The sequence below is a fragment of the Harpia harpyja genome, chromosome 12 (genome assembly GCF_026419915.1).
Source record: "Harpia harpyja isolate bHarHar1 chromosome 12, bHarHar1 primary haplotype, whole genome shotgun sequence".
Taxonomy (NCBI): Eukaryota; Metazoa; Chordata; class Aves; order Accipitriformes; family Accipitridae; genus Harpia; species Harpia harpyja.
In genome coordinates, this window is record NC_068951.1 from 33,828,017 (window position 1) to 33,854,110 (window position 26,094).

The 26,094-nt window shown below is 41.5% G+C and overlaps 1 protein-coding gene across 1 annotated transcript in view; it reads left to right on the top strand.

Annotated features, from left to right (window-relative positions):
• The window catches only part of DIS3L2 (DIS3 like 3'-5' exoribonuclease 2), a 196,262-nt gene that overhangs the window by 44,184 nt on the left and 125,984 nt on the right, over window positions 1–26,094 (top strand). The window contains 1 exon segment of the mRNA XM_052803032.1: window positions 17,507–17,741. Within this exon segment, the coding sequence (XP_052658992.1) occupies window positions 17,507–17,741 (235 nt within the window).

The window sequence follows — 26,094 nt, forward strand, 5'->3', positions numbered from 1 at the left end:
AACTTCGTCTTAAGTGGTTGTTGGCATGTTAAACAGGAATGAGCCACTCCCTGTGGAGGTCAAGAGTACATTGGTATTTGTGTGGCAATTTTTGACTGTTCGAAAGGAACAAGAGCGGTTTAAATTCCCAAGTAATGCATAGTTACATGAACTGTAGCTTGCAAGGTTTCGAGCTAATATGCTGGAGTAATTTATACTACTAAAAGTTCTGTGTTTTATCATTAAAGAAAAATAAAACGTACTACTTTTTGTATTGGAGGGCTGTAGCATGCTTGTTTCACTGTACCCCTGTTGCAATATCCATATGTTTTATATGACTTGCTGTGAAATATTTATGCAGGTGAGAACAGTGTCTATAGTGAGACTGATTTGTGTATTAATTTACCTTGACCTCTAATTTCAAAGCACCATAGCAACTTTCTGTTTTTCTTTTAGGTCAGGTCTCAGTGCTTTTAGAGCTTGCTGATCCTGGCTCATTGTGTTATGTCATTGGCAGTTTTGAAGCTATTAAATGTTTAAGTTGCATCTTTCAGTTACAAATTCATAGCTTGCTTCAGTGTCATTTGAAGTGGAATTTGGGGGGAACAGAACATGATGAGAGGATAAAATAAGAGGCATACAGTTGAATGGTGTGAGCACTGAAACTGGTTTCATCCAGTTTTTGAAGTATTGACTTAATTTTTAACTAGCCTAGACTAAGGGTTTGATAAATTGGGGATGTATGGACTGTACTGGGCAAAGAAAGCAATATTCTGTTAAGAAATTATGAAAACCATTCATATTGTAGAGCTTGGGTAGAACATTTTAATTGTACTCTTGTGCATAATGCAGTAAAATAACTTCTGGGAGGTATTAAGACAACTTTACGATGTGGTCAAATTAGAAAGAAAATTATTAGTTAAGAATTTAATAACTTGCTTAGTTTTATTATGGTGGAGTCCTGTTAAGATTTTACAAGGAAGCAGGTTTGATCATATACTTGGTTTGAAGTCAAGTTTGCGTTGCAGGTAGCCTTTGATCTTCAGAAGCCTTTCTCAGTTGGTTTGAGTGTGCTCCTTAGAGGAAGGATGTCTATGGTGGAGGTGACTGGCCACGTCTGCTGATGGCTTGCAGTACAGGTGCATTGTTATGGAGTGAGAACTGGTCCCTCCCTGGAGATGGAAGACATGGTGTGAACTGGTAGGTTATCGATAACCTTTTGTATGTTTAACAAGACAAATCCTTCCGTTTAATTGTTTCACTGTGAACAAACGCTTATCACCGGATGTTTTTGGACTTGTATCCCTTTTAATTTGTTTTGGACCAGGGACTGTAAAAGCCATTTAATCATCTGCAACATGCAGCAAAAGCTTTAACTTCAGAAAACGGCAGTGAGGCGGGGCTGGGGTATCTGGGGGGTGCTGCCCCAGCAGAGTGCCCGTGGAGCTGCTGATGCCACTGAGCAGCACGTGTGTGCAGGGGGGTGTTGCAGGTTATGGAGCAAGTATTCCCCAGCTTGTTATAATTGCTTAAACAAGAACCGCAGTTACTCCCAGTGCCTTATGTGCAACCTCCTGGTGTCATTTGACTTCTCCCAGTGCTGTGTAATTGGGGGGCTAGGGGTTATAAAGTACTTGATTCTGTAGTCTGTGGGTGAGACAGGTAGACTTAGGTGGGAGAGTGTGTGCCTGCTTCAACACTTCACATGGCCAATCACTACCCCTATGTTATATCCTTCACTTGCTTTCTCTCTATGCATCTTCCATCCCCTAGTGCCAGGGTCCAGTGTAGCCAAACTGTGGAGGTGGAAGTGGTGACTTTGGGTCCAATGGAGAAGTGGGATTTGAATTTGGATCCCCAGCAGCCTGAGAAGAAACTGCTGTGTGAAGTGGTTTCTTCTTCTGATAATGGTGTTATGGCGTAGGCGTAGCATGGTACATGGTAAAACAGCAAATTAGCTTGAAGGGTGAACAGACATTTCAAAACAAGGCAGAGAATTTAAGGAGGTATTAAGCAAAAAGGAAGTGGAGGATTTAATGTTTTACTTGAGAGGGCATTAACTTGCTTTTCACATGTCCTCAGCTCTCGAGACAATGTAGATGCTTTGGGTACTAATAGTCTTTGATGTGGTAGCCGCCATCTATGGGTAGAATGGGAGCAGGCAAGTGGGAAGTTTGCCACGTCAAAGCCAACAAATACACTAGTTTTGCTGGTGAGAAAGTAAATGGAAGGGGTTTCCTAAAGCTGTGGGCTGCCTGGGTAGGATCTGAGAACTTGCCTGTCTTCCTTTTCTGTTTATCAGCTTAGTATGAATGGTGAGTCATTGTTAGCTGCATGGCGTGTTTCATTATTGGAGACCTGTCAGAAGAGTTGATTAATAATCCAGAGCATTTGGATTCAATGTGATAAAGCTAATCATAACAAAATACTTCAGTGCCTAACTTGAAGCTGAGAAGAAAATCGTGTTATCTTAAAAGTGTGTGTATATGGAAGGGCTAACTTCTTCTTTTTTTACAAGATAAACATAAACTCAGTGAGTTGCAGAGCGGCAGTACTGTTCCCAGAGGCTGCTTTCCAAATTTCCTGTGATGAAGTGGAGGCGAGATTTAGTCCTGTCACTTGTGGAATTTCAAGAATATACTTCTCAGGACCTCTTAAGTTAGGTGATGGAAGTTGTTATGGAAACATCTTAATTAAATGATACATAAGTAATTGTAATGAACACAAATTTACTTTCTTCTCAGCTTTTTGGAGTAGCCTGCCTTTTTGCTGGGTGTGAATTTGCCTTTTTATTTCTGTCAAGTCACTTAAACAATTTATCGTTAACACATTCACTGTATTACAGTTTACCTATGTAGATATTCTTGAAATAACTTCTTCCAGGTAAGGAAAATTGTTAAATGTCATCCCATACTTAGTTTTACCCAGAGAGGAAGACTGAACAAGTGACGATTGCTTTGAGTTCAGCAGATCTGTATGAAGCAGCTTTGAATTTACTGGACTTGTTTAATGAGCATATTAAAAGCCCAGTGTAGCTGCCTGTCTCAGAGTCCAATAATTGTACACAATGTACTGCAAGGGAGCGATACTCCCTTTCTGGTAAAAAGGACTAGCAATCTGTAATTTTTAGTAATGAATGTTTGCAGGTAGCACAGTCCAGACTTAGCATTTGAGCTGACTGCCTTGTAAAGGTTTAATTTGATTTCCTTGTTCTGTAGTTTCCAGCGTTGAAGTGAGAGTTCTTGTTGGATGAGTAACACATTTCAGCGCTGGTTAAGGCACTTTTGGAGACTCAGTGTTCTTCATATATTAAATATTTTATTAATGACATAAGCAGGTGTCAAGGCCAGTTCACAGTCACATGTCTTTGAGCCACACTTCTGAATTTTGCCAATCTCAGATTCATTTTGCAAGAGTGTTGAATGGGGTTAACACTTGACGCTGTGGTGCTTCCCCACATGGCCTGTTAGCACCTAGGCTTTGTACCTCTTTAACACAACCAAGGGCATAAATTTTTTTGTATTTCTGCTTTGCATTATGGTGTTTACTCTGTATTTGTTAAGAGAATTGGAAGTGTGTTCAGAATATTAAGAGAATATTGCTGCAGGTGGACAGCGATTCTTTCTGTTTGAGGTATAACTCTTCCAGGCAATGTTGCAGGTATGTCATCACTGCTTTTGCATAGCCTGTGAGATTCAGTTTGTTACTGTGTGCAGCCATCCATTTCTTACTGGAACACAAAGTTTATCCTGAGGCAGAGGGGAGAACTCATGGCCAAATTGTAGGACAGAGCTTTAGTCTGTCAGCAGGGAATAGCTGGCTTTTGTGTGACTATTTGAGCTGCACATGCGTAGTAGTGGGCTTCATCAGACTGAGCCAAGAGATAAAATTGACAAAACTGAATGTAAATCAGTATATTAATAATTTCTGGGAATGGACAAGCTATTAGGATTTGGAAGCACGATTCAAAGATTTGCCAAGTTAGCCTGTGATGACCACTAGGAGAAGAGTTTTCCCAGGAGAAATGAGTTATGAAGTAATTCAAGACTTTCTAAAAAAAACCCTTGCACAATCAGATTTTAATGACCAAGGTGATGGCTTTATGCTGCCATCATCAGTGTATAAATCCCCAGTATTTTTTGTTTGCACCTGTTTTTACTGATCTCATAACTGGCCATTGTTACAGAACGAACGTGGAATTTGGTTGAGACACCAACTTTTCTTTTCTTTTTGGATGGGTTACAAACTACCTATCGCAATAATGTTTCTGTACTTGTGATTATGGGCACTGTCAGTATTTCCATTATAAATGTCTGAATTTTTTTTTTAAAAGAGCTTAAAACTCAATTGTAAAAAATTTGTTCTTGGCAGAAAACTTGTATACAAAATCTCAGCTTGAATAAGGCTTATTAATGAATTTTGAGAGAGGGAAGGAAAGCCTGGACTGCTTTTTAAGTTGAGGTTACAGAGGAGAAATATACACTGAAATCTCTTGTTAGCAGTCCTCAGCTTGTAGAGAAGTACAACAGACCCCCCCAGTGTGTTAGTCACTTGCCCTGCATTAAATTTTAAGTTGAGTTGTAACAATTGAGCTTAACTTTTGATTCATTCTGTGGAAAAGCTTTTGATAGAACAGCATTCATTGCCAGGCAGGAAAAACAGACCAGAGGGTACCTGGCATCAAGAAGGCAGGGAACTCTGTGGTGGCCAGTCCTTCCCAGTGCCCACTGCAGGGAGAGACTTTTTAAATTGCTGGTTGCAAAGGTGAGATATACCTTTTTTATGGTAATGGTAAATCCGATTCTGAAGGAAAGAAGTAAAAATATGCCATTCTTATTTACTGCATTTTTCAGTGCTGCAGGAGATGCTCTGAGACCATGTTTAATCAATGTATATTTTCACTGGATTAAATAAACCTGAATATTGACGTCATGAAAATAAGCTGAGAAGCCTGGTGGAGGATGTTGATGCGTTTTACTCTTCTAATAAACACTGCTTCGAAATTTAATGAAGCATACCATGTTGCTAAAGGTAAATGCAAGCAAACAGAGCTATAGACATTTCACTTGAGGTGCTCGCTTTTTAATAAGATTCGTCACTAAGTCACGTGAGCAGATCCATATGACGCAAGTGCCAGCAGTCGTTTCCCTGCCACCATTTCAAGAGGAAACTTGGTGATACTGATTGTTTTCACTAGAAGGAGAGAAAACACTGCAGCAACATAAGTCCTCAGCAAAATGCTGAGCATCACTCATCTGTTTCAAGAAGCATCTTTACTATACCTTGGGCCCCTAGTTTGCTTTAACTTCCATTAAGATGAGCTCCTTTCAAAAGCAATCTGTGTATAACCTTCTTGTTCTCATCTATGCCCTCCTGTTAATGCATTTTGTCTTTAATAGAAACTTCCTAAAAGTTCTGTTGAGCATTAACAATGTTGTATATGTTTTGGTGCAGCACTCAGTGTGGTGTGTCCCTGGTTCTGACTGGGGCAACTGAGCACAACTAGGAAACAAATAACCCTGGAAAGGGTGCATTTTGTCAGAGATAGTGGTGTGTGGAACCTGTGCCTTCAATGGGCATTTCCTTGCCTTCCCACAGGAAAAGACAGACATACCGATTCCCTGGAGACAGACCAGTTACCGCGCTCTTGTGCATTTCCTTCTAGCATGCCTTCTGTTGTGGCAGGTTTGTGACTCCCTTTTAGAAGGAGATTAGTTCTTTGGTACCATTGCTGTTGCATGTATATAGATGAAGCTACATAACAAGAAAAGGTCACAGCAGAAAGGTAGTTATGGAGAGTACCTTGGTGAACTAGTTTTGCTGCTGGAGGTAAGTTCAGTGATAAAGTTTTTATTAAAACTTTAGTTTTATGTTATTATAATAGAGAATTACCTAAACGTTCCAGAATCAGATAATTTCGTTCTAAACTTGTTGAAATTTCGGTTTTAGATGTTTTGACCAATGTATGAACTGATTTTGCATAGGCATGGATAACAAAATTGTCAAAAATTCTTATTAGTAAGTGCCTGAAACTTAAGAAGAGGTAGCTATGCTATGGTTATAACTGTGGAGTCATTCATGATTTTGCTTCTGTTTTGCTGTTCTAATGATATTCCCAGGTGTGATACAACTGAATGATGTCTCAGGTCATCTTTAAATAGGAATTCAATAATTGCTCTGATTAGTGATAAGTCTGTTAGCTTTGTGTGTAGAAGTAAGAATTTGTTTTGTCCCAATGACAAAAACAGAAGCAGTGCTTTGTTTTTGGAACTGTGGGACATTTGTTTCTATCCTGTCTTAATTTCAACCCCAGCTGTAAATAAACTAACGCTGCCCTTCGATTATGTGAGTACCTGCTGTGAAAGTCAGATCTATGGTTGTGAAACCCTGAACATGGTCTGTGTGGTTAAGTCTTAGTCCCTGGGCGGGAGGAGAGAGAAAGCCTCCTTCTGTTCATAGAAAGCTAACTGGTGTGTTAGTGTTTCCGATAAGCCCCCAAGAGTTAAGTAATGCTTTGAACCTAGGTGAAGTATTTGGAAACATTAATCCTCACATCTGCATGTAAACCAAATATCATCCTGATATTTTCTGAGTGGAGAAATACCCCCCTCACTTTCTCCTGGGACACCTGCCTCCCCCAGCTGCCTTAATGTGTTTCTCTTTGACATGCTTTTGCTTTGATACCCATGAAGCACAGCAACCCAAGATACTTATTTTATGAAAACTGTTCAGGTATCTGTGTTTGTGGCTTAACCACATATCCATGTAGCTGCTTTGCTATTTTCAGCCTTCTTTTCACACTCGGACTCTGCCTTGCTAGCCATGTGAAATTCAGCTGTAGTGTCTTCAGGACAGAATATGCAGATCTGCCTAGCACAGTGTCAAGTAGTGCAAACTAGGCAAGATGTTTTGAATGACTTACCAAAAGTTATGGGCGATTGAGAGCAGGATTATATTCCTTGAGCAGGATTACTTTCCTTATGCACTTCATAACGAACCTATTGAGAGTCTAAGATAGATAGGGAAGTCTGGGATTTCCTGGCTGCAGTAGTGATTGCATATGAAGGCAGTCCCACCTGCACTTTCTAACTAGGCATTCAAGGACTCCTCTGTGCATTTGAGTGAAACGGTATGTAAGTCAGGAAGCCCAAATAAATGGATTTGTAGCAAGTTTAGATCACAGATGGGGAACCTTCCCAGTTTGATAACCCAGCCTGTGTATTTGCAGAAATCTTTGAGCAAAATGTACTGCCGTCATCTCCCTTTTCTCCACAGGCACTTGGTGCTCTGTGTTGCAGTGAGATTCTGTCCAGGGTCAGAATTTGCTCCTATCAAGTGTGAAGGAGTAAGTTTAGCTCACAGCTTGTCTTCTCTTCAGAAATGACTTTAAGGGACACAGAAAGCTCTCAACAGTAGAGGAAGCTGTTATATTTTATCCCCAGTGAATCATCTCATTTTCTTTTCCCCCACTTACTATAACTGCAGGGATTATCTCCTCCAATTCCTTTCCTCTGCAGGTGGTCCTCTTCAGCCGTGGCTGTCCCTGTTCTGCCACAGCTTCTCCTGAGCACAGAGCCTTTTCAGTGCCTGCCCCAGGGTGATGGGAAAGGTATTGAATTCACAGTGGTCTTGGTGTGCATGACTGTAACTGGCAGCAGCACGGCATGCCAAAATACAGTTAACATGATGGTGAGTTGATGTCTCAACCCATTTCCCAGAGGATGGAGCTGCTTGTAGTGATAAACCACTCTGGCAGATGGTACCTGCTGGCTGATGTATGGAGAATGTAGTGTAAAAGTGGACTTCCAGTCTTCTGTTGCTAAAAGTCTTTAAGTTTCCTGGGATGCATCTCCAGCACCTGTTATGAAATCCCTTTACTTTCACACCAAAACATGACTATCTGCAAAGGGAGCACTGGCTGGTTTTGTGCAGTTGACTTGAACGGTATCATGCTGGCATTGGGGGAGGCTGTTGTTCTTCATTGGAGCCATATTTTAATAGAATTGAAATCTGATTTAGGAATTAATGTAGGTGCCAATTTCCCTGGTTTGACAGGGTAGAAACTGTAGGAGTAGGATCTAATTTCGCTGAGCTCATTTGATGGGATTGAGGCAGGCATAGTGGGATGCACTCAGCCCAGAGCAACTGCATTTTGCCTGCCATGTCCTCAAAGGAGCAGTTGATCACAATGTAAGTGCAAGAATGTTCCTGCAGAAAATAACATGAAATAAAGGTAGGGCAGTCCAGCTGTTGACTGAATGCAGCCATAAAGATGGATGACTGGAAAGACTAAGGAGCTAAGAACTATCTGAAGCTCTTCTGAAGTGGGAGTCTTGGTGATGCTTCAGCAGTGACTTGTTTAGGTTCCTGATGCTATTCTCCCACTGTGTGAATAAATAAGCAGACCTGGGCTGATGGAACACATCAGTCAAAGGAAGTTCCCACTGGGGCATATATACTCTGAAAACTTCCATAAATTGTTCTGTAATATGACAGTTTCCAATTATGGGTTTTCATAATAAGAGGCTTATTGGCAACCAGTAATGCAAGTTAACTGTGGAAACTTCTATTGCTTTTCTTGGCCCCTGTGCACTTCCTGAACAGTGTGTGCTTTGTCCCAGGTGTACCATTCTGGGCTTTGAAAGTGTGTCAAAACATGCACAGGGCTGAGACCCCTGGGAGCTGGCACTCGGAGCCCAATGGAAAGGAACAATAAAAGAAAGTGAGGGGCTTTAGGCATGAGCCCCAACATATTAACTCTTGGTTGATTTGTTTGTTTCCTGCCTTGATGAGTTAAAGTGCTGATTACCAGTAAGACATTTACTTAGACACATGGGAAATAATTTTTACACAGTTCTGAACAAAGCCTCAAACCTATATAGCCTTGGGAGGTATAGGTATGCAAATACCTTGGATAGCCCTTCCAGTACATTTTGATTACTTCACATTGTCAACCCACTTTCCTCTTACGGGCACGTGCGGGTACAGGCTTGTTAGGTTTATGAAATGTTGAATAAGTCTTCAAAGAGTATCATTGTTTCCAGGAAATATGTTTTTCATACATACTTGTATTGTTTTTTTAAAAAAAAGGCAGTAATGGATAATACTTTGGGTTTGTGCGAGCCAATGGTCTGGATTTGCTTGGCATTGCAGCTTTCAAATGATACACACTCAGTACAAGTAGATTCTTTTCTGATTACATGCAAGCACTGTGTAATAATTACATCTTTTAAAATATATATTGATTCATGGTATTGTCTTGAAGTTGCAAATAATCCAAAAACCTGTCTGCTGCTTTACATCAGATACAAACTGAATATCTTTCTGCAGTAGTTTGCTGAAAACGCAGTGAATTCAGAGAATCATATCTTTGAAGATGTAACCTTACGTTGCTCTATTCCTCTAATCCACCCCTCTTGAGTGATTTATTCTAGGACTGTGCATCATAGGTTTTGTCCTGGCACCCATTCCTGTAGTGTTGCAGTGCCTGTCCACATTACCAGAAAAAGATGGCTGGGAGACAGTTTTAAAAAAAAAAAAAAGTTAAATCAAAAAGAAAAGAACACACACGCAAAGAAAAGAAAACCAGTTCCAGTTAGTAGAGAGGGTTTTGCTGCCAGTGTGGATGGGGCATAATTTGATTTAAATGACTTTTGAAAAACAGTTCTCAAAATTGTTCCATGCATTTTCTTCCTGGCTACTGTTGAAAATATGGAGCCGAATATTTTCTGTGATGTTTCAAACCAATATGTTCTGGCAACCTCATAGCTGGGCCCTGTGCATTACACTCTTGTTTCCAGTTCGCTGTGGCCTGGAGTGCAACACACAGCTCATGAGATGCACCAAGGTGGGAGGTCTTGTGAGGAGCAGGCAATACAAAGACTCAAGGTACAAGGAACATTTCACTGGGGTCCAGCAGGGAGGCTGCCAGTTTTAAGGGCCTCTTTTATGAAAAGAGTTTGCTTGTAGGAGATGGAGGAACTGTGTGTGCCTCATCGGATTTCGTGAGCGTGTAGGAGAAAGTTGATTCCTGGGTGTTGTTAAAGGCTGGATGCTGGACTACATCTTTTGCACGTCCCTGGGGTCAAACTTTTCTCATTAGAGAGATTTGCTGTACAGATGATGGGCTATGGCTAAGTATTCATCACTGCTTTAAGTGTGACAACATATAGCTGCATAAAAGAATAGTGTGTGGGTTGGGAAGCTGTGGCTGGGACATGAGGTGTTTGCTGTATTGCATCTGCTCCAGGGACTCCTGTGTTTTGGGGAATGTGTGTGGGAAAGTCAGTGCAATAGCAGTAGGTATTCTGAAAATAGAGGCTGTTGTTTTAGCACCAAATCAAATCCCGGGGGTGGCAGCAGGAGTGGAAAGTGTGGAACAAGTTTGTTGATCTGGCTATAATAATACACAGCTCTTTGTAATGCTGTTGGGAGTCCTTACCAGGTTGGCTTGTCTACAAAGGAGATTGTACAGTGTTCCCTGCAAGTGGGCACAGGGACACTGTCCTTCCCCATGTCTCCTTGACATTGTTACCCTCAGCATGTCTAAGTATCACAGAGCAGCTCTGAACTGTGAATCCCCTCAAGCCCAGAGAGATCTCTCTCAGAGGTATTCCCAAGTAATCCTTGGGAAAGGTTGTACAGACCTACCAGGGTCCTATTATGAGCCTTTACCAGCTCTACTTTCAAAGCAACTTGGACCAAGAGGTCCACTCTGAGCTCAGATATTTCCTCTGCAGGCTGCAGAGTGGCTCCTTTTTGAAGTTTTGGAGCAGTGTGATCCGTGACACTGGTGCCACGGCACATGGGGTACCTGCGCTGAGCAGGGAGCAGCTGCTTCTGACAACTTTTTCTTTTCCTGCTTCTCAGCAGTTGTTACAGGGTACAAAAGGCAGGAGCGTACAGATGGAGCTATTTAATTTATCCTGTTAGGAGAACCAGATGAAATGAACCTGAGGGAACATGGTCCTGATCCTAGGACTGTGTACCCTACAGGCAGCAGTGCAAGAGCCAGACTTGGGAGAGATGGGTCTGGGGAAACTACAGAGAGGTGGCAGGAAAGGGGTGAAGGCAGGAGTAGACTTGAGGAGAGACGGGGGCAGAGGCAACCGTCTCCTACTCAGTGATAATGAAGTGTTGATAAACGTGTTTGGAAGCAGACTGTAGGCGTGGGACGAGAGCCAGGGCAATGTGAGCAGGGAGCTTTCAGAGGCAGATGATAGGTCAGAGACCAGATAGGGAGTGGAGATACATGGTGAGGAGACAGTTCTTGGTTTGGCTTTAGGATTCAGAAAGGTCAGTCTTGAGAATTTTCCCTGTTGATGCTTTTCCACTTTTTATTCTGGTTATTTGTGCAAGGTGGTAGGAGAAGGACATGAGCTGGACTTGGAGGGGACACACTGTAACCTGTGATGTTTAGGTACAGCCTGAAGCACAAAGAGAAGATGAGTGAACAGTTCAGGAATGAGGTTTATTGGTGGAAGCAGGATGAAGTAGTGAGAAAAGGTGGCTGTTTGGAGATTTTTTTTTTTTTTTTTTCCTGCAGTTAATTCTGTTACTTGTGCAGCTGCCTGACAAGCCTGGATGCAGGGCTGTCTGCTGTGTCTGCTCAGGCTGGACTAAACCTGGATGCTCAGCATGATTACTTGAATTAACTCTGCAGTAAAAACTCACTTTGCAGGTTAGTCTGAGCAGAGAGGATGCAGGGTGCTGGTGAGGGCAGGGGAGATGGCTTTGGGGATTCAATAGGTTTGATGGGCATATTGCAGATCTGTCTCTATATTTTGTTTTGAAAACACATGCATTAGATTTCACTTGTTTCTTTCCCACCTCTCACCTACTGCAGTGGGAGCGAGTCAGAGAAGGGCTCTGAAAAGTTGCTGTTTCCAAGGAGCATTTGCATACTGAGATCATTTACCCCTTTGAATCCACAAGCAGGATGGCTTTGTAGTGACTGCTGTGCGACATCTGGGGACAACAGAGCGCACTGGGGAGGAGCAAGTAGCCTTTTCCTAATCAAGAGGGAGATATTTTAGTTTGGATGTTTGTATGATTACTGCATCCAATGTGATGCCTGGAATGTACACTATAATGTGCTGTTCAACATAAAATAGCTGTCCTGTGGGCTGTTAGCAAGTGTTTCCAGTGATTTAGAATTAAAAGATTGTAAAAAAAAAAAAAAAAAAAAATCCAGACCACAACAAAAAAACCCCAGTCTAACCTTATTGTTACTTTAAAAGTAATGCTGTAACTGCTCCTACTGAGACTACTCACCTTTACTGAGTTGTTGTCTTTGCCAGAGCTGTTTGGTGTATGTGGGATTACAAAGAGAAGGAAGGGTGATTGGGACAGGTGGTTTTTCTCTTATGGGAAGTGCCATCCTTTATCCAAGAAGGAGCTAGAGCGAGCCAGCCTTTGTTTGGTTGCTCTTTTCAGAAAAGCAAAGCTCTTCCTTGCAATATTTATGGTAGCTTGGCTCTAGCATCTATGTATGAGCTGTGACAGCATCCTCATGTTAGCCAGGCTCCGTTCCTACTCCCTCATGAGTGAACATTAGGGAACCAGCTTTTAAGTGAAGCCTGTTTAATATGGCAAAAGCTGGGAGACTAATAGATGCAGGTGTTCGCAGTATTGGTATGAAATGTGGTGTTTGTATTAGTGTTGTGGTAGCAACCGTCTTTTTAACGGTGAGATGGTAATTTGGCCCAAAGTCCCTGTTTTCAGCTGTCTTTAAATAACCGCTTTCAACCTGTTTCTGTTTCTCAAACTTGTTGCTTAACTAAGGCTCAAGTGCAGAGAGGACCAACGACTCTGACCTAAACTTTGTCTCCCTACCCCAGTATTGAGCATAACTTGTCTATAGCGAAAGCAGAACTTGTGTTTGACCAAAGTATTTTTGGGAAGAAAGGCATCTTACCTTGGTTTGCAAACCACAGAAGGTAGGCTTGGGCCGAAGACCTTATTTCTTTTATAGCTGTTCCCATGTTTAGTCCTCCCTGTTTAATGTGAGCTCCCTACCTGCTATGAATCTGTCTTCAGCTTCCACTCGCTGGTGACTCTATTGCACCTTTCTGTAGCAGTGTGAGGAGCCTCTTTGTGCATTGTCTGTCTGCCCCAGTGAAGAGAGTTGCCATTAATGGCTTGTCACTTCTAAAATCTTTTGAATAAGTTATACATTTTGGGTTTGATTACTCATTATGAGGCATTTTGCTGGGTTTTGACTGTCTTACAGAGGTGTTGCGCTATATCATCTCCATTCTTCCCCAGTATCCTTATGAAAACACTCTTTTTAATACCAGCATTTTGAGTGAGATGAAGAATTCCATTGGTATTGAATCTGTGTCCAAAACAGCTGTAGGGGAGATGATCCTGCTTCCTTACCTATAGGATGCTTTCAGTGAAGGAGGTCTCTGTGCACAAACTTCTGTTGAAAACAGAAGTTTCTTCTGTGGAAAGTTTTTAGCCATGCAAGGTGCATCTGTCCAACTGTGTCTAGTCCAGCAGTCATCCATGTCTCATCTTCAGATCTATGAGGATTCATGGATTGCTTGTAAGGATCAAAGATGAATAAGGAAGAAAAGCAAACCTATTAGCATCAGGCTTAAACACTTTGGGGGCTTGGTGCATCTATTGGAAAATGCCTGGGGGTTAATAGTTCAAAGATGATTGAAAATCACTGGTCTGGTTCAGTAGTTTGAGATTATAGACTAATGTATAAGTTGTTAGCTGTTGCCATTGAGGAGGCAGCAACAAAAAGCCCATACCTGATCTGAGAGTAAACAGGCCTGGGCTTTGTCCATGTGTGGATGTGAGGCTTAGGTGGAAAGTCTGTGAAAAGCTTGGAACTAACAGAGCGGATATAAGATTGCTTCTGGCAGAGAAAGCAGTTTCTCCTGCAGCTCAGGAGGTAAACCTTGTGCTTTCAGATGCACAGATTCCTGGTTCAGTTTTCTTTTGGAACAAATTCCTCCCGAGTAAGGACAATTGTTCATTTGACGGCTACTTCAAGACTGGGCTGGATGCAGCGAGGTAATCACTCTGCTGTCCAGATTATACGTATCTATGCCAGGATGTTCTTGCCCACTGGCTGTTTTTTATTATACTTATGGTTGGAATGGGATTTTCATTCAAAGATCTTGTGTTCAGTCAGCTATGACTTTACAAACCAATCACTGTGGGGCAGAAACTTGACACTTGTTCAGTGATAGATGTTTGTTTAAAGTTGGAAGAAAACTTATTCAGCCACTATCTTAAGGATCAGACATTCAAATAAGCAACTGACTTTCATCAAAATGCTTATTAAAACATTTTTTATTATTATTAAAGAGCATATGAAAATAATACAACTGTAAGGTTGACATTTGACTTCCCAGGTCAGCAAGTTAAGGTCCTTTAAGGGGCTTTAACCATGCGTCCTGGCATGTTTGCATGGTAGTAGGGTCATACATTTCATGCATATGCAGCAAGGGGGAATCCCCTCCTTCTGGGTCCATGCAGAGTCAGCTGCATTGGCAGAGAATGATGGTCTGTGCTGCACATAGGACTATGTGATAGACTTAGCCAATTGTGTATTTAATTTATTCTGCATCTCTGATAAGTACCGATATGTTCTAGCTGTATGCATTATGTCACTTGCTAGCTTCAATAGCATGATAAGAAATAGGACAGTGCAATATCATCAGTTTCTGGTTTCCAAGATGCTGCATGTAAGAAATGCTTGTTCTGTCATGGTCAAATTTGCTGCTGCTCATATACAGAAGGATCCTGCTCTTTGGAATCTGTGTGATGAGCTCATGTTGGCCAGCAACTCTGATCATCTTAAATGGAGTAATTGTATCCATTGAGCTCCCGATTTTGTGAAGTCTTATGCAGCTTTCCAGTCTTGTGATGTACAGCTTCTCTAAATTTTTGGTGTGATGTAAGAAATCCTGGGTGAAATTCCCTGTTCTGTTCTGTATGAGGTCAGCCTAAATGATCTGTCTTGGCCTTAAAAAGAAAACAAATCCTATCACCCATGCTTGCCAGCATCTGGACATTTTGCTACTCCACACTGCATGGAGGTTGTGATTTTGTGGACTCTGGAAAACTTTACTTAAAAATTCATTTGCAAATCCATAAGGAAATGTGTGACTGGGGGCTTAGGTAGTCACAGCTGGAGTACCATGCTAGCTAGCGACAGCAGTGTGTGTCCTCTAGCTTGGGCGGAAGCATGGTAATTTAGCATTTAAAAAGAAATCTGTATCTGCTGCCTTTTTTAATGCAACATAAACTCTTCAAGCATAAGCATTTCAGTGCTACATTTTTAGAGAAGCAGTTCCTATCATTCAGATATATTTGATGTTGTTCGCTGCATTACCTATAGAAAGGTTTATAATTTAGCACCTGAAACACATCTCACACTCTCCAAAGAACGACTTGGAGAGAAAGAAATTCAGGCAAAGCCTGAAGGGGTTGAATAAAATGAACTCCTGCTGCAGTTGCACACTTGCACACATCTGGTGCAATTGAAATTTAAGAGCTGAATACATCCACATCTGACCATGGTAAGGTCCAAACATTGCTGTTGACACTGGTTTTCTTTTTGGATAGGCACACTGGCAGAGTCACTAGCGTGTGGAGCCTTGTCAGCTCTCTAATCTAATAGACTGTTCTTGCCCAGACCATTGTGTGTCAGTATTTTATGTACCAAATGTAGCCAGGTTTAATAATCGGCCATTTTCCCACCTTCTGCCAAACTTTCTCCCTTTTTGTCACAATTTAATGTTTGAGTCAAAATCTGCTATGGTAACAAATTATATACATATTAAAAAATGGAAATAAAGATGGAAAGCAGAGTCACAAAAGGTAACAAGAGTTCAAAGTAATGTCATCTGAGGTTTTTTTTTTTTTAGAGACTTGAATTCAACCCCATTTTAAAATTGATTTTGTTTCTGTTATGTATTGTGAAAAGATTACAAAGAAATGGGTACCGCTTGAAAGCATGACTGTAGCTCTGTGTATGTAAAATTGTGAAAGTCTTCCCTGTACATGTCTGATTTGATCTATTTGCTTTTTAGTTACTAAATAATAATTCGTGGAGCTTTTTGGATTGTATTTTTCTTACTTGGAATGGTTGTCTTCAGCTAGGACCTGTTGAGGCTATTTATGTTTATTTCTAGTGACTACATCTATCATATAAAGTATGTTACCAGAAAGTTGGGGAGGTTTATTGCATTTTTTAAAGGGCCCTTCACTTGCCTTGCTGGTGGCATGAGTTGCTGCTGTCATGTACTGGGTTAGCGATGCTGAGGACTGGCAACCTTGGACGAGCATCTCCAGGGAGTTACTTGCCTGGTGAACACCAGCACCAGCTGGAGAGGAGCTCAGTTGCTGGGAGGCATTGGAATGGGGTCACCCAGTTTCTTTGTGATTTTAATGTTTAGTAGGTTATTTCTTATTACATGCTGATTTGAATCTTGCAGTGAAGTACCACAGCTTGAGCGAAACTTAAACATTTTTGAAACTAAAACCTGGATCTAGGTTCCAGGGCCAGGTGGGTGCTTGCAACTCGCTGTTGGTTGCATGAAGGATGCTAGTAAAGGCATATGTATCCAAGGTATCAACCATTTTGATCATTATATCCTGAGATGGAGCAGTTTCTGCCTTTGTCACATGCAATGAGGGATGCCATCCAGGTCTGGTGTGTACCTTACTGGGACATGGGTTCTTCATGATTTTGTTTGACGTGATTAGACATATGGTTTCTCCTCCCCCTGTGCCGTTGCTGCACTAAAGTGGGGACGAACCTGTAGCAATGGTCAGTTACTTATCTGAATTATCAGTAGTTAATGGTTAAGTAATTCGTACTTTAATTGAGTTCATTCCGCTTGGTAATTTAATTAGGAGATTTGTATAAGTAACAGCAATAACTGAGTGCCTTTAACAAAAAGACCAGAGCCTAAAATAAATGTAAAGCTTGGTGCCCTACCAAGCTGCCACAGTCCAGTTACTCCGCAGGTCACAGGGCACCGTGTTCTCTGGTCTGTACTTTTTCAGTCTGTTCCTAATTGTGTGCTGGGGAGCTGTCCCAGAGATGTGCTTTGACATGATCCCAGCATTCACTGGAACTGCTTGAGTTTTGGGACTTCCCAGGATGATTAGTGTATCTTGGTGAACAATGGTCTAAGCAACTCATTAAATCGTAGTGTATCCTCCTCCCTCTCTGTGCTTACTCCCAACTTCTGGAGAGCCGATTAGAGGCTTGGCAGGAACTGTATGGTTATGCTCTAGATACGCTTTGGATACATTATTGTCACAGTTGAGGTACTGCAAAAGCCATGCCGTTCCCGTCTTTATCCTAGTGAGGTACCTCTTTCGATTGTGCAATATCTGTGGCTAATTACACAGCAATTGCAGTGTGCCACCAGCCACCCACAATTCATTGTCAGCTCCTTGGGGATGCAGATGAAAAAAGAAAGAGAATGTTTTCTTTCTTCAGTCCAGTGATTTAGCTTGCCTCTTTTTTTTTTTTAATCCCCTGCTCCTTCAGGTAATAAAGCCAGATGGTAGTGACAAAGAAACAGAAGCCACGCATGAATCAGATGTCCCTGAGGATATGTTGGGGACTTGCATTCCTCAAGAGACAGCAAAAGGCGATGCTGAAAGTCCGGATGTCATTATAGAAGCTCAGTTTGATGATAATGATGCAGAACATGGAGAAGACCTCTTGAAGGATACGTTGACTGATGACATTAAGAAACTTTCCCTGGATACCGGTGAAAAGGGTGAGTAGATCAGATTGCTGATTTAAACCTTTATTTGAACAAACTGTTGAAGTATTACTTTGTTGCCTTGCTTTGCTGCAAGATATAAAATACGGGCATAAAAGCTTAATGCCTTATCACTTCTATCCCTTTCTGCTAAACTGCCTTCATAGTTTTGAATGGATATTAAGGACTGGGTTTTATGTAGTTTTGATTGATGCAAAGTAAATCTGTGAAACAGAAGTCACACCTTTAGATTTGCAGTTCTCAGGGCTGTCTGGGGACTGCTGGTTGCTGTTTAATTCAAGATGCTGCTGTAGCAGTTTCCTTCATTGCAGCTTGGCTGGCCAATCTATGTGTCTCAGTTTGGGGATAAGAATATATTTCCTTGGGGGCAGTTAGGTTTGTTGCTGTTTTCAAACAGTTGACTTATGAGCAACTTAAAGATTTGGTCCATTTAAAAAGAAAATTGCACTAAAACCTAAAGCCAATTATGCAATCTGTTTTGAAGGCAAACCTATTTTATTCTGAATCTGAATTCCATCCAAACCATCAAGTGTTGCTTAGGGCAAAATAAAATAGGCTCCCTGTCCCAAACTATGCTTATGTTGCTCTTTGCATGTCCTTTCTAGTACTAAATCCCTTCCTGAAGAGCTGTGTGTTGAAAGGATTCTGACAACTGGCACATTTAACATGTGCCTTCAGCTGCTGGTGAAAAATTTTTCAGGACAGATATTCTGGTGCGTTCCTGATGCATGCCCCCGTTGTCCAGAAAAGATGGCAGTAACTTAGGACATAAGTAGTTGTTAGTCTCTGACAAATCTTGGTGGTGGTTGTAAAGCTATTCTATTTAATACCTCCTGTTTTCCTGAGAGATTGCTTTTGAAGATGCACAGACCTCTGCCTGTACTGTTGGTAGACTTCCATTTTTCACACCCATCTGTTAATAAAACTGGAAGTAACATTTGAGTGGAAGTGTTGTAGTTTTTAGGAGAAAACATTGGTTTCAGCTCATGAATGGAGCTGCCACCTCACCAGTTCATGATGTTATTTCCTTCTGGGTCCCTCCACTGTCTTTGAGTTACTGCCAAGGTATGTGAACCAACTTCCGTCTTGTTCTGTTGCTTTCCAGCATAGGGCTTGAGTTGGGACTTACTCATCTTGTCTGTGGATGTTTTACACAGCTAGTTATTAACCTCATCTTTTTTTCAGTCTTGGACACTGTGTTGTAGCTGCACACTGTTGAGCTGCCACTTTGACTTGACAATTCTAAATCTCCTAAAATGCTCCTGAGTCACATGTTGTGTCTGTTGCGTCTCTGTTGGTTCTGATAGCAATGGCAAATTAAAATTCAGAGAAATACATTCTAGTTTGACACCAGCATCTAAAATAAATACAGACTCGAGCCAATATTTTACTGTACCTGTATGACTGTCCTTTAGTGTAAAGGCTTGATGAGAGTTACTTTTCTTGGTGCATCATAGTTCCTCAAGATGCTCTGGGGTGACCTGTGTTGGAGGTTTTCAAGTCACCTCTTAAAATCTGTGCCATCTGAGTGGTTTTTGCCATTTAATTCTATCTTTGGAGAATATTTGTAGGGCAAATGTTAGATCAGCTTATTTTCTACACAGTTGAAATCCAACCTACTTTTCCATCGCAGTTGCCTGAGCCAACTGTTTTCTTTTGTTTTGAAGGCCTTTTCGTGTTCATCCTTAACAAGCCTTGTGGCTGGTGTGGATGTGCCAGTTAGATTTCTGCTGAGTTTGTATTTTGCTATCGCCTCTTTTAATAGTTGCTTCAGCTTCTTTGGCCATATAACTCATATGGATTTTTCTCTAGTTTCTTCTTGCTCTGCTTTTTAATGCTGTCCTTTTTTTATACATATAAAGTTTACGATGCTGCTTTTTCTGAAGGTGTTTTTGAGCAGTTGATGATTGCTTTGGCTTGTTTCCTGTCTTTCATGCAATTTCTCATATCATCACTTACCCAGATTTTAAGTCTTGCCTGGAAAACAGATATAGTTATTCCAGCATCAGTGATAACTGTCATGAAAAAAGAAAAGATCCTGCCAAATTCAGTCTTCACAGGTGTGGCTTTTTTAAAAGGACCAAACATACACTGTTTCAAGGCAGAACTTAGCCTTAGAGGATAATATCCACTGGACTTACTAAGGCCATCCACTGGAATGTGGTACCGGCATTGGGAGGCAGAGTGCTTTGCAGGGTTGGACTGTAGTGAGTGGAAGTGCCCTTCCCTGTGTAATGTGGGCCTCCCCTGGGAGGGCTGCTTGGCTGATGCTGCCTGTTGAACTTTCCTTTCAAGTTAACTGCCTGTGAGCCTTTTCTTTCATGTTACATCCCTTCTGCTGGAAACAACTACTGCAGCAAAACACAGAGGGGTGGATGGGAGATGAGTTCCCATGGCGGGGATTTCTTGCTGACCCACCAAAACCAGTGCTTTACTTACTTTCCCTAAGAGCATTCCTTTGTAGGGTTTATTACACAGACTCATTGCATGGCCTTATGCACAGAAGGGAGCAGCAGAAAAAATTTGTGGCCAGTGCAACTCTTAAATGAACACTTGTAGTGGGCTTTCTTCTTTTTTTCCCTAACATAGGGAAGTCTGAAGGTTTCAAGCTGGACAAAGATGCCATCAAGGGTATCATATTTAATAAAATAAAATCAAGAAACAGTTTATCATGTTCTCATGTGCACTTTATGTATGTACATATATGCATGTGTGTATATATATATGTGTGTGTATGTATATATATAAAGATCTCTGTATATAAAAGACCTAAACAAAATCCAAACTAAAAAAAAAACTCACCGGATTTCTGGGGGTGAAAAATATCCATGGCTACTCTAATAGAATCAAAAGTAAATTTTACTCATTCTGGGGCAAAAAACCCCAGAGCCACGTTGAGACAGTGCTCAAATCTTTGTGCATATACACAAGCTCTGCAGATTGCTGCCTCTCACTTGCAAGACGGCTTTTGTCCTTTCTGATGGAGGAGTAGAATTACACAATCTCTCTGTTGCTGGCTCATTTGTTCTGCTGCTGATGGTCAGAATGAACCATGAAGAATAAAAGTAGATATGTCATTTGAATAAGAGCACTCTGGGTTGCACTGGGAGTGCAGGCTGTTTTGATATCTTTTCTACCCCGGCCTGTGTCCCGTCCCTCGTTGTGGCTCTGTTCCTCTTCAGAGCACGGTGACCCCCTCCATCTGTAGTTACACAGTGGGGCAAAGAATTTGGGGTTGGCCTTTGCTGTCAGAAGCTCTGAAGCATGAAACACTGTGTACGCTGATTATGGCCCAGATTTGAGTGGAATGAATTTCCCTGAAGTCATTGTATGTTGGGCTTCCTATGCCTCTGTGGGGCTTAAAGCAAACTGGTATAAATTGTTATGCATGGGGCTGCAGGCTGAGTGAGACTCAGGTGTTGGATCTGTCTTCACTAAGTGTTGCAGTTATGAGAGCTGTGCTTCCTGCCCTTCTCTTCCTAAGACCCCAGAAAGGATGGAATGAACAAGAGGGAAGTCCACAGAAGTGAAGAGACCATCACATTCAGCCTAATTCTCAGCCTGTGTACTTTCTGAAAGTTCTTGTGCTCATAAAAGTGCGTCAGTCTTGCTTTGCTCAAGGGTATTTAAATAAAAGTTCATAACTGGTTTCACTCTGCCAGAAGCTGTCCTGGTCAAACGAGTTTGCTCTGCTTTTCTGAACTCTTCTTGCAAGCAGTTGGGTTAAAGATTATCTTCAGAGAAGTCTCTGATCTAGGAAGTGATGAGCCATTTTCCTCTCCAGCATGCTGTTCTACACAAAGAGCAATACTGTCCTGTTCCAAAGTTAGATTGTCTTAATGCTAAGTTTTGGTCATTGGAGGTAGGTCTTTTTTAGCAAAGTTGGAAATCTCTGTCCTCTTGTGTTTTCAGCTGTATTTCCAAGGTGTAAATATCTCTACACACTAAACAATCTTTCTCTCTTTTTTTTTTTCTTTACAAAGACAGTAAGAATGAGAACCCCGAAGAAAGTTTCTCAGCTCCCTTACTAGTGTCCTTCAAACCCTCTCTGGGGTTTCTATGCCCTGTTGAAATGCAGGCAAAGAACAAGGCAATAGCATCCTGGCACTAGTCTGAATGATACTGTGTACACAGAAAAGATGAATTCTCTGTAGTGCTTGGTACTGACATGCAAGTCCTCTGTTTTACCCTGAGACTTCAACTTACTTTGTGTTACTGCTATCCAGAGGAGTCATCTGCCAGTCGACATGACCTTTGTCAGGTCTGTAATTCTTTTCCTTAATCCTCATTCACATTGACTACTGCAATGTAACTTTTATCTTATCACTTAGTACTGACCTAGAATACATTATTTCTGTGACTTGTCACTGCAGTAGAAGGATTTTCCTTATGCTCCATTTCAATATGTAATAAAAAATAGAAACTTCTCTGTATCCTCCCAACCCAGGGAAGGTGCAAAATGTTCTGTACAGAATACTGTACGATGCTCTATCCCTACACAGACTTGTGTGTCACATGAGTTTCATACAAATGTGAGCTGTCTCTTGTTAAATATTGGAATCAGATTGCTCTGATAAAGAAACACCAGCAATTGAACAGTAGCAGCTCCTTGTACTCTTGAGAATGGCAGCTGTGCTCATAAAAGTGCCTCAGCCTTTCTTAGCGAAAAGATATTCAAATAAAAGTTTGTAAAACTGTGTCACTATGCCAAAAGCTATCCTTGTCAAACTAGTTTGCTCAGCTTTTTTCAACTCTTCTCACAAGAGATCTTACTTTACCAGATACACAGAATATCCTGCTTCCCACGGGGTGGCTCACAGAAGTCATCAAGTTGGTGGACTGACTGCCCTGGCAGCAATCAGATAGTTGTGTTTGTTCAGGATTTCCACTTACACCTATACTTCTGCAAATCAGAGTTTGAATATGTGAATGTCCGAGGCTTGCTTACTGCCTTGACATAATTAATTTTGAATAGAAGTAGCTCATTTACAGGCAGAGTAAACTGACAGCTAACTCAGCCAATTGCATGATGGAAAATTGAATCGAATAGCTGATGGTTAATAGGTAGAGTCAACAGAATTTCGGTTGGGGCTGCTGCAGAAATTGCTCCTGTCTCCCTGTCTGTTCAGCATTGGCCAGGTGGATGCTGGTTGATCTCTTTTCAAGTCAAATGTAACTGTCAGTCTCTAGAAGCCCTGGTAAGCTCAAAATTTATAACCTAAAATTGCTTGGTGTCCACACTGCAACTGACTGGAGGCTGTTACTGAGTGTTTCAGGATTGCTTGGCTGAACAGAAGTGGTGGCATTTGGTAAGTTCACCATATGGTTGTGTGATAATGTATTAAACCATTCTTTTCTCAAGATGATGCTCTAGACCCAGTGCTTAGAAAGGTTTTTGGATCCTTCTAGCAAAGAAAAAAAAGTATTTATAATCTAGAGTTTAATCTCTGTTTTGCACTTCTTTACCTTCGCATGCACTTCCATGCCCCCTCTTGTGCTTTTGTGTCCTTTGTCTCTTCTTTTAAGCTTGACAAGGTGCCTACCTTTCTCTTGTGTCTTCCTCTGGCACCTGGAGTCCTTCTGCAGTTGGCAGTGTCTCGTATTGGCATAGGCAGAGTTTAGAGAGATACTACTGTTCCTCTCTTTGGCCAAGGCTGGTAGGGAAAGGAGGATGGTGACGAGAATCTGGACCGCATGCTGTCCCTCTGCTCTGCTCAGGTTCCCCCTTCTTTCAGTTTAGCTGCCATGAAATCTCTGACAAATTTGGAGCCCACCAACGTCACTGGCTGCTGGAAGGAATAAATGTTCTTCTCCCTTCTCTCCAGAGGCTCCCATTCACTCTGAGTGCTTTTAAGGAGTCTTCACGCTTCTTTCCTAGCCTGCAGCTTTCTGGAGATGGATTGTCTCCACTGCATAGCTCTTAACATTTCTAGGCCACAGCAGAGTGAAAGCTCACCAGGAAATCTTCTCAGTTACACGGCTTTTAATAGAAATCCTTGAGGTGGAACTGTCAAAAATCAGATCGGTTTCACTCTGCTGAAGCCTGGAAAACCAGCAGAGAAGCTGGAGCCGTTTCAGCTGCTCGAGACAGCTTTCTATTAGTTTATCCTAAGTTCATGTTTGTGGGTCTCTGGATCTAGCTCTTCTGGTTGTTGCTATAACTTTTCTCAAATGAGAGCATAGATTTCTTGAAGAGTAAACAGTATAGCAACTTAAGAAAAGTGTTCTACTGGTATTGAACAAATTGGGCTTTATGGTTGCATTGATTAAATGCTATGGGCTGAATAAGCTCCAGTTATTCTTTTGTTGCACAGCTGAAGCCTGCAGTGGAAGTTAATGCTGGGAAAGCTTCTTATGCTGTTCTTCCCTAGTAAGTTATCTTGACCCCCAAATGACTTCTTAAGTAAGACAAAAAAAATTAATAAATTACTCATGCAATCAGGTAACAGGAATTAGATTAAGTTCAGCATATTACCATATGTTCCTGAATTCACCTGTGTTTCTCCTTTGAGTTACAAGTTTAGGTCAAGCAAGTGAGAGGGCATGATACTGAGCATGAATGGTGGGTGTGAAGATAAACATTAATTAGAGTATGGTCATTGTTAGCAGCAAGGTTTCCAGGATGAATCAGGTTAGGATTCATTCAGCTAACATATTTTCCATGCAATAGTAAAATTGGACACACACACTTTAGGAACAAATGCACAGGCAGGAAGGAAGAACATTAAGTAGATAGGCAAAATACTCAATGGAAATGTTTTTGTAACATTTTAATTTTACTTGCTGTTAATGTAATAAAACTGTATTTATGTAGACTGCAACACTACCTGGTTTTTTTGAGGTTTAATTCTGTTGCAATAAAGCTTCCAAGCCCCCTGTTGACTGGCAGCTTCTCAAGGACATGGGAGGGCCAGGAGGCCTGAGCACCCGTGCTGTGGTTGTAGTAACGTTACGGGGCTACTGAGACAGCTACGATTTGATCTGTTGGGCTAGATGGCGGCTTCCCAAAATGACATTGAATCTTTCTTGTGGATCAGGCTTGGAGGGTTCTAAGGAAAAGTGACATTCCCATCTCATCATTCTGCCATCTCCTCCATCCTTCCTTGTGGAAGTAAATAAGTAAATAATTATATGCTTGGCTGTGTTGCATGTGTAAGGAAGCCAGCTATACTCACCTCTTCACATTGCCTTTGCTCTGTGTTATTGCAGATGCTTGTCTCTCTGCTGTACACATCCATTATTATGCCTTTCCTCTCTCTCTCTGAGGGTCTCCTCCTGCCTGTGCATCTTCAAAAATCTTCTTGCTAATCATCTGAGTCTCCTGGTTCTCGTCTTCACTGTGCCATTGGGCACGCAGGTGTGTGAGTTCAGGCGCTTAGGCATGAACAGCTGTGGCAGGGTGAGTCTGCTTAAATGAGTATTCAAAATAAACATCTCTAAGGAAGTTAGTCCTATTCATTAGACGCACAGCTCTGTGATGAGACAACTCGGGAGTGCTGCATAATTTGGAGCAGCTTTGCTTCTTACCTGCAGAGCCCTCTTGCATTGCACACAGGAGCTGTTAGGCTGATTTTGGACAGGCTGCATGTGTTAAATTCCAAAGCTGTTGGCTTAACAGTCTCATCACAGTGAACTACCTGTCTTCCCTCCATCACAGGTGGAAAGCTCTGTGTGTGGAGATATAAATACTCACAAAGTACTGCTTCTTGCATGATATTTTCCTAAGTGAGCCTTCTTATAGACCGTTTAAAATAAATTCCAGTTTTAGATAGTACCTGGTACCAAGTGAAACGGCATTTTCCTTCCTACCTACCTTTTGGGTAGGGAGGAGAGGCTCTTTGGTCTGCTAGGTGAGACTTCAGAGAGAGCTCACTTGGACCTCTGTACTGTGGACTCCATGGGGGAGAAGTCTGCCAAGATCAGGAGAAGCTCAGAGCTCCTACCTCTGTAGGTATTGAAATAACTTTGTAGGAACTGAAATCATCCAGCTAGGGACAGGTGTTTCTAAGAAAACTTTGATCCTCAAAAAATTACATTTTGGTTTACTTGGTGAAGGGAGGACCAAGTATGGTGTGACCTACTGGTTCCTACCATCAGTTTTGTGTTCTGGAGGAAAAAACCTGTTCTATGCCAATAAACATTGGTGGCAGAATGTGAAGAGCCCTTGTACTGTCTTCTAAACAGCAACATGTTTCCTCCTTGTTGTCCCTAAAAATGAAGGTTGTAGCAGAATAGTGTAACCCAGGGAAAATCTGTGCATGTATTTGAATGTATCGCTTTTTGGTTGAAGGGAGTTTTCATTTCCATGTCTCTTGTATTGATATAGACAGAACTTCTAAAAACACAT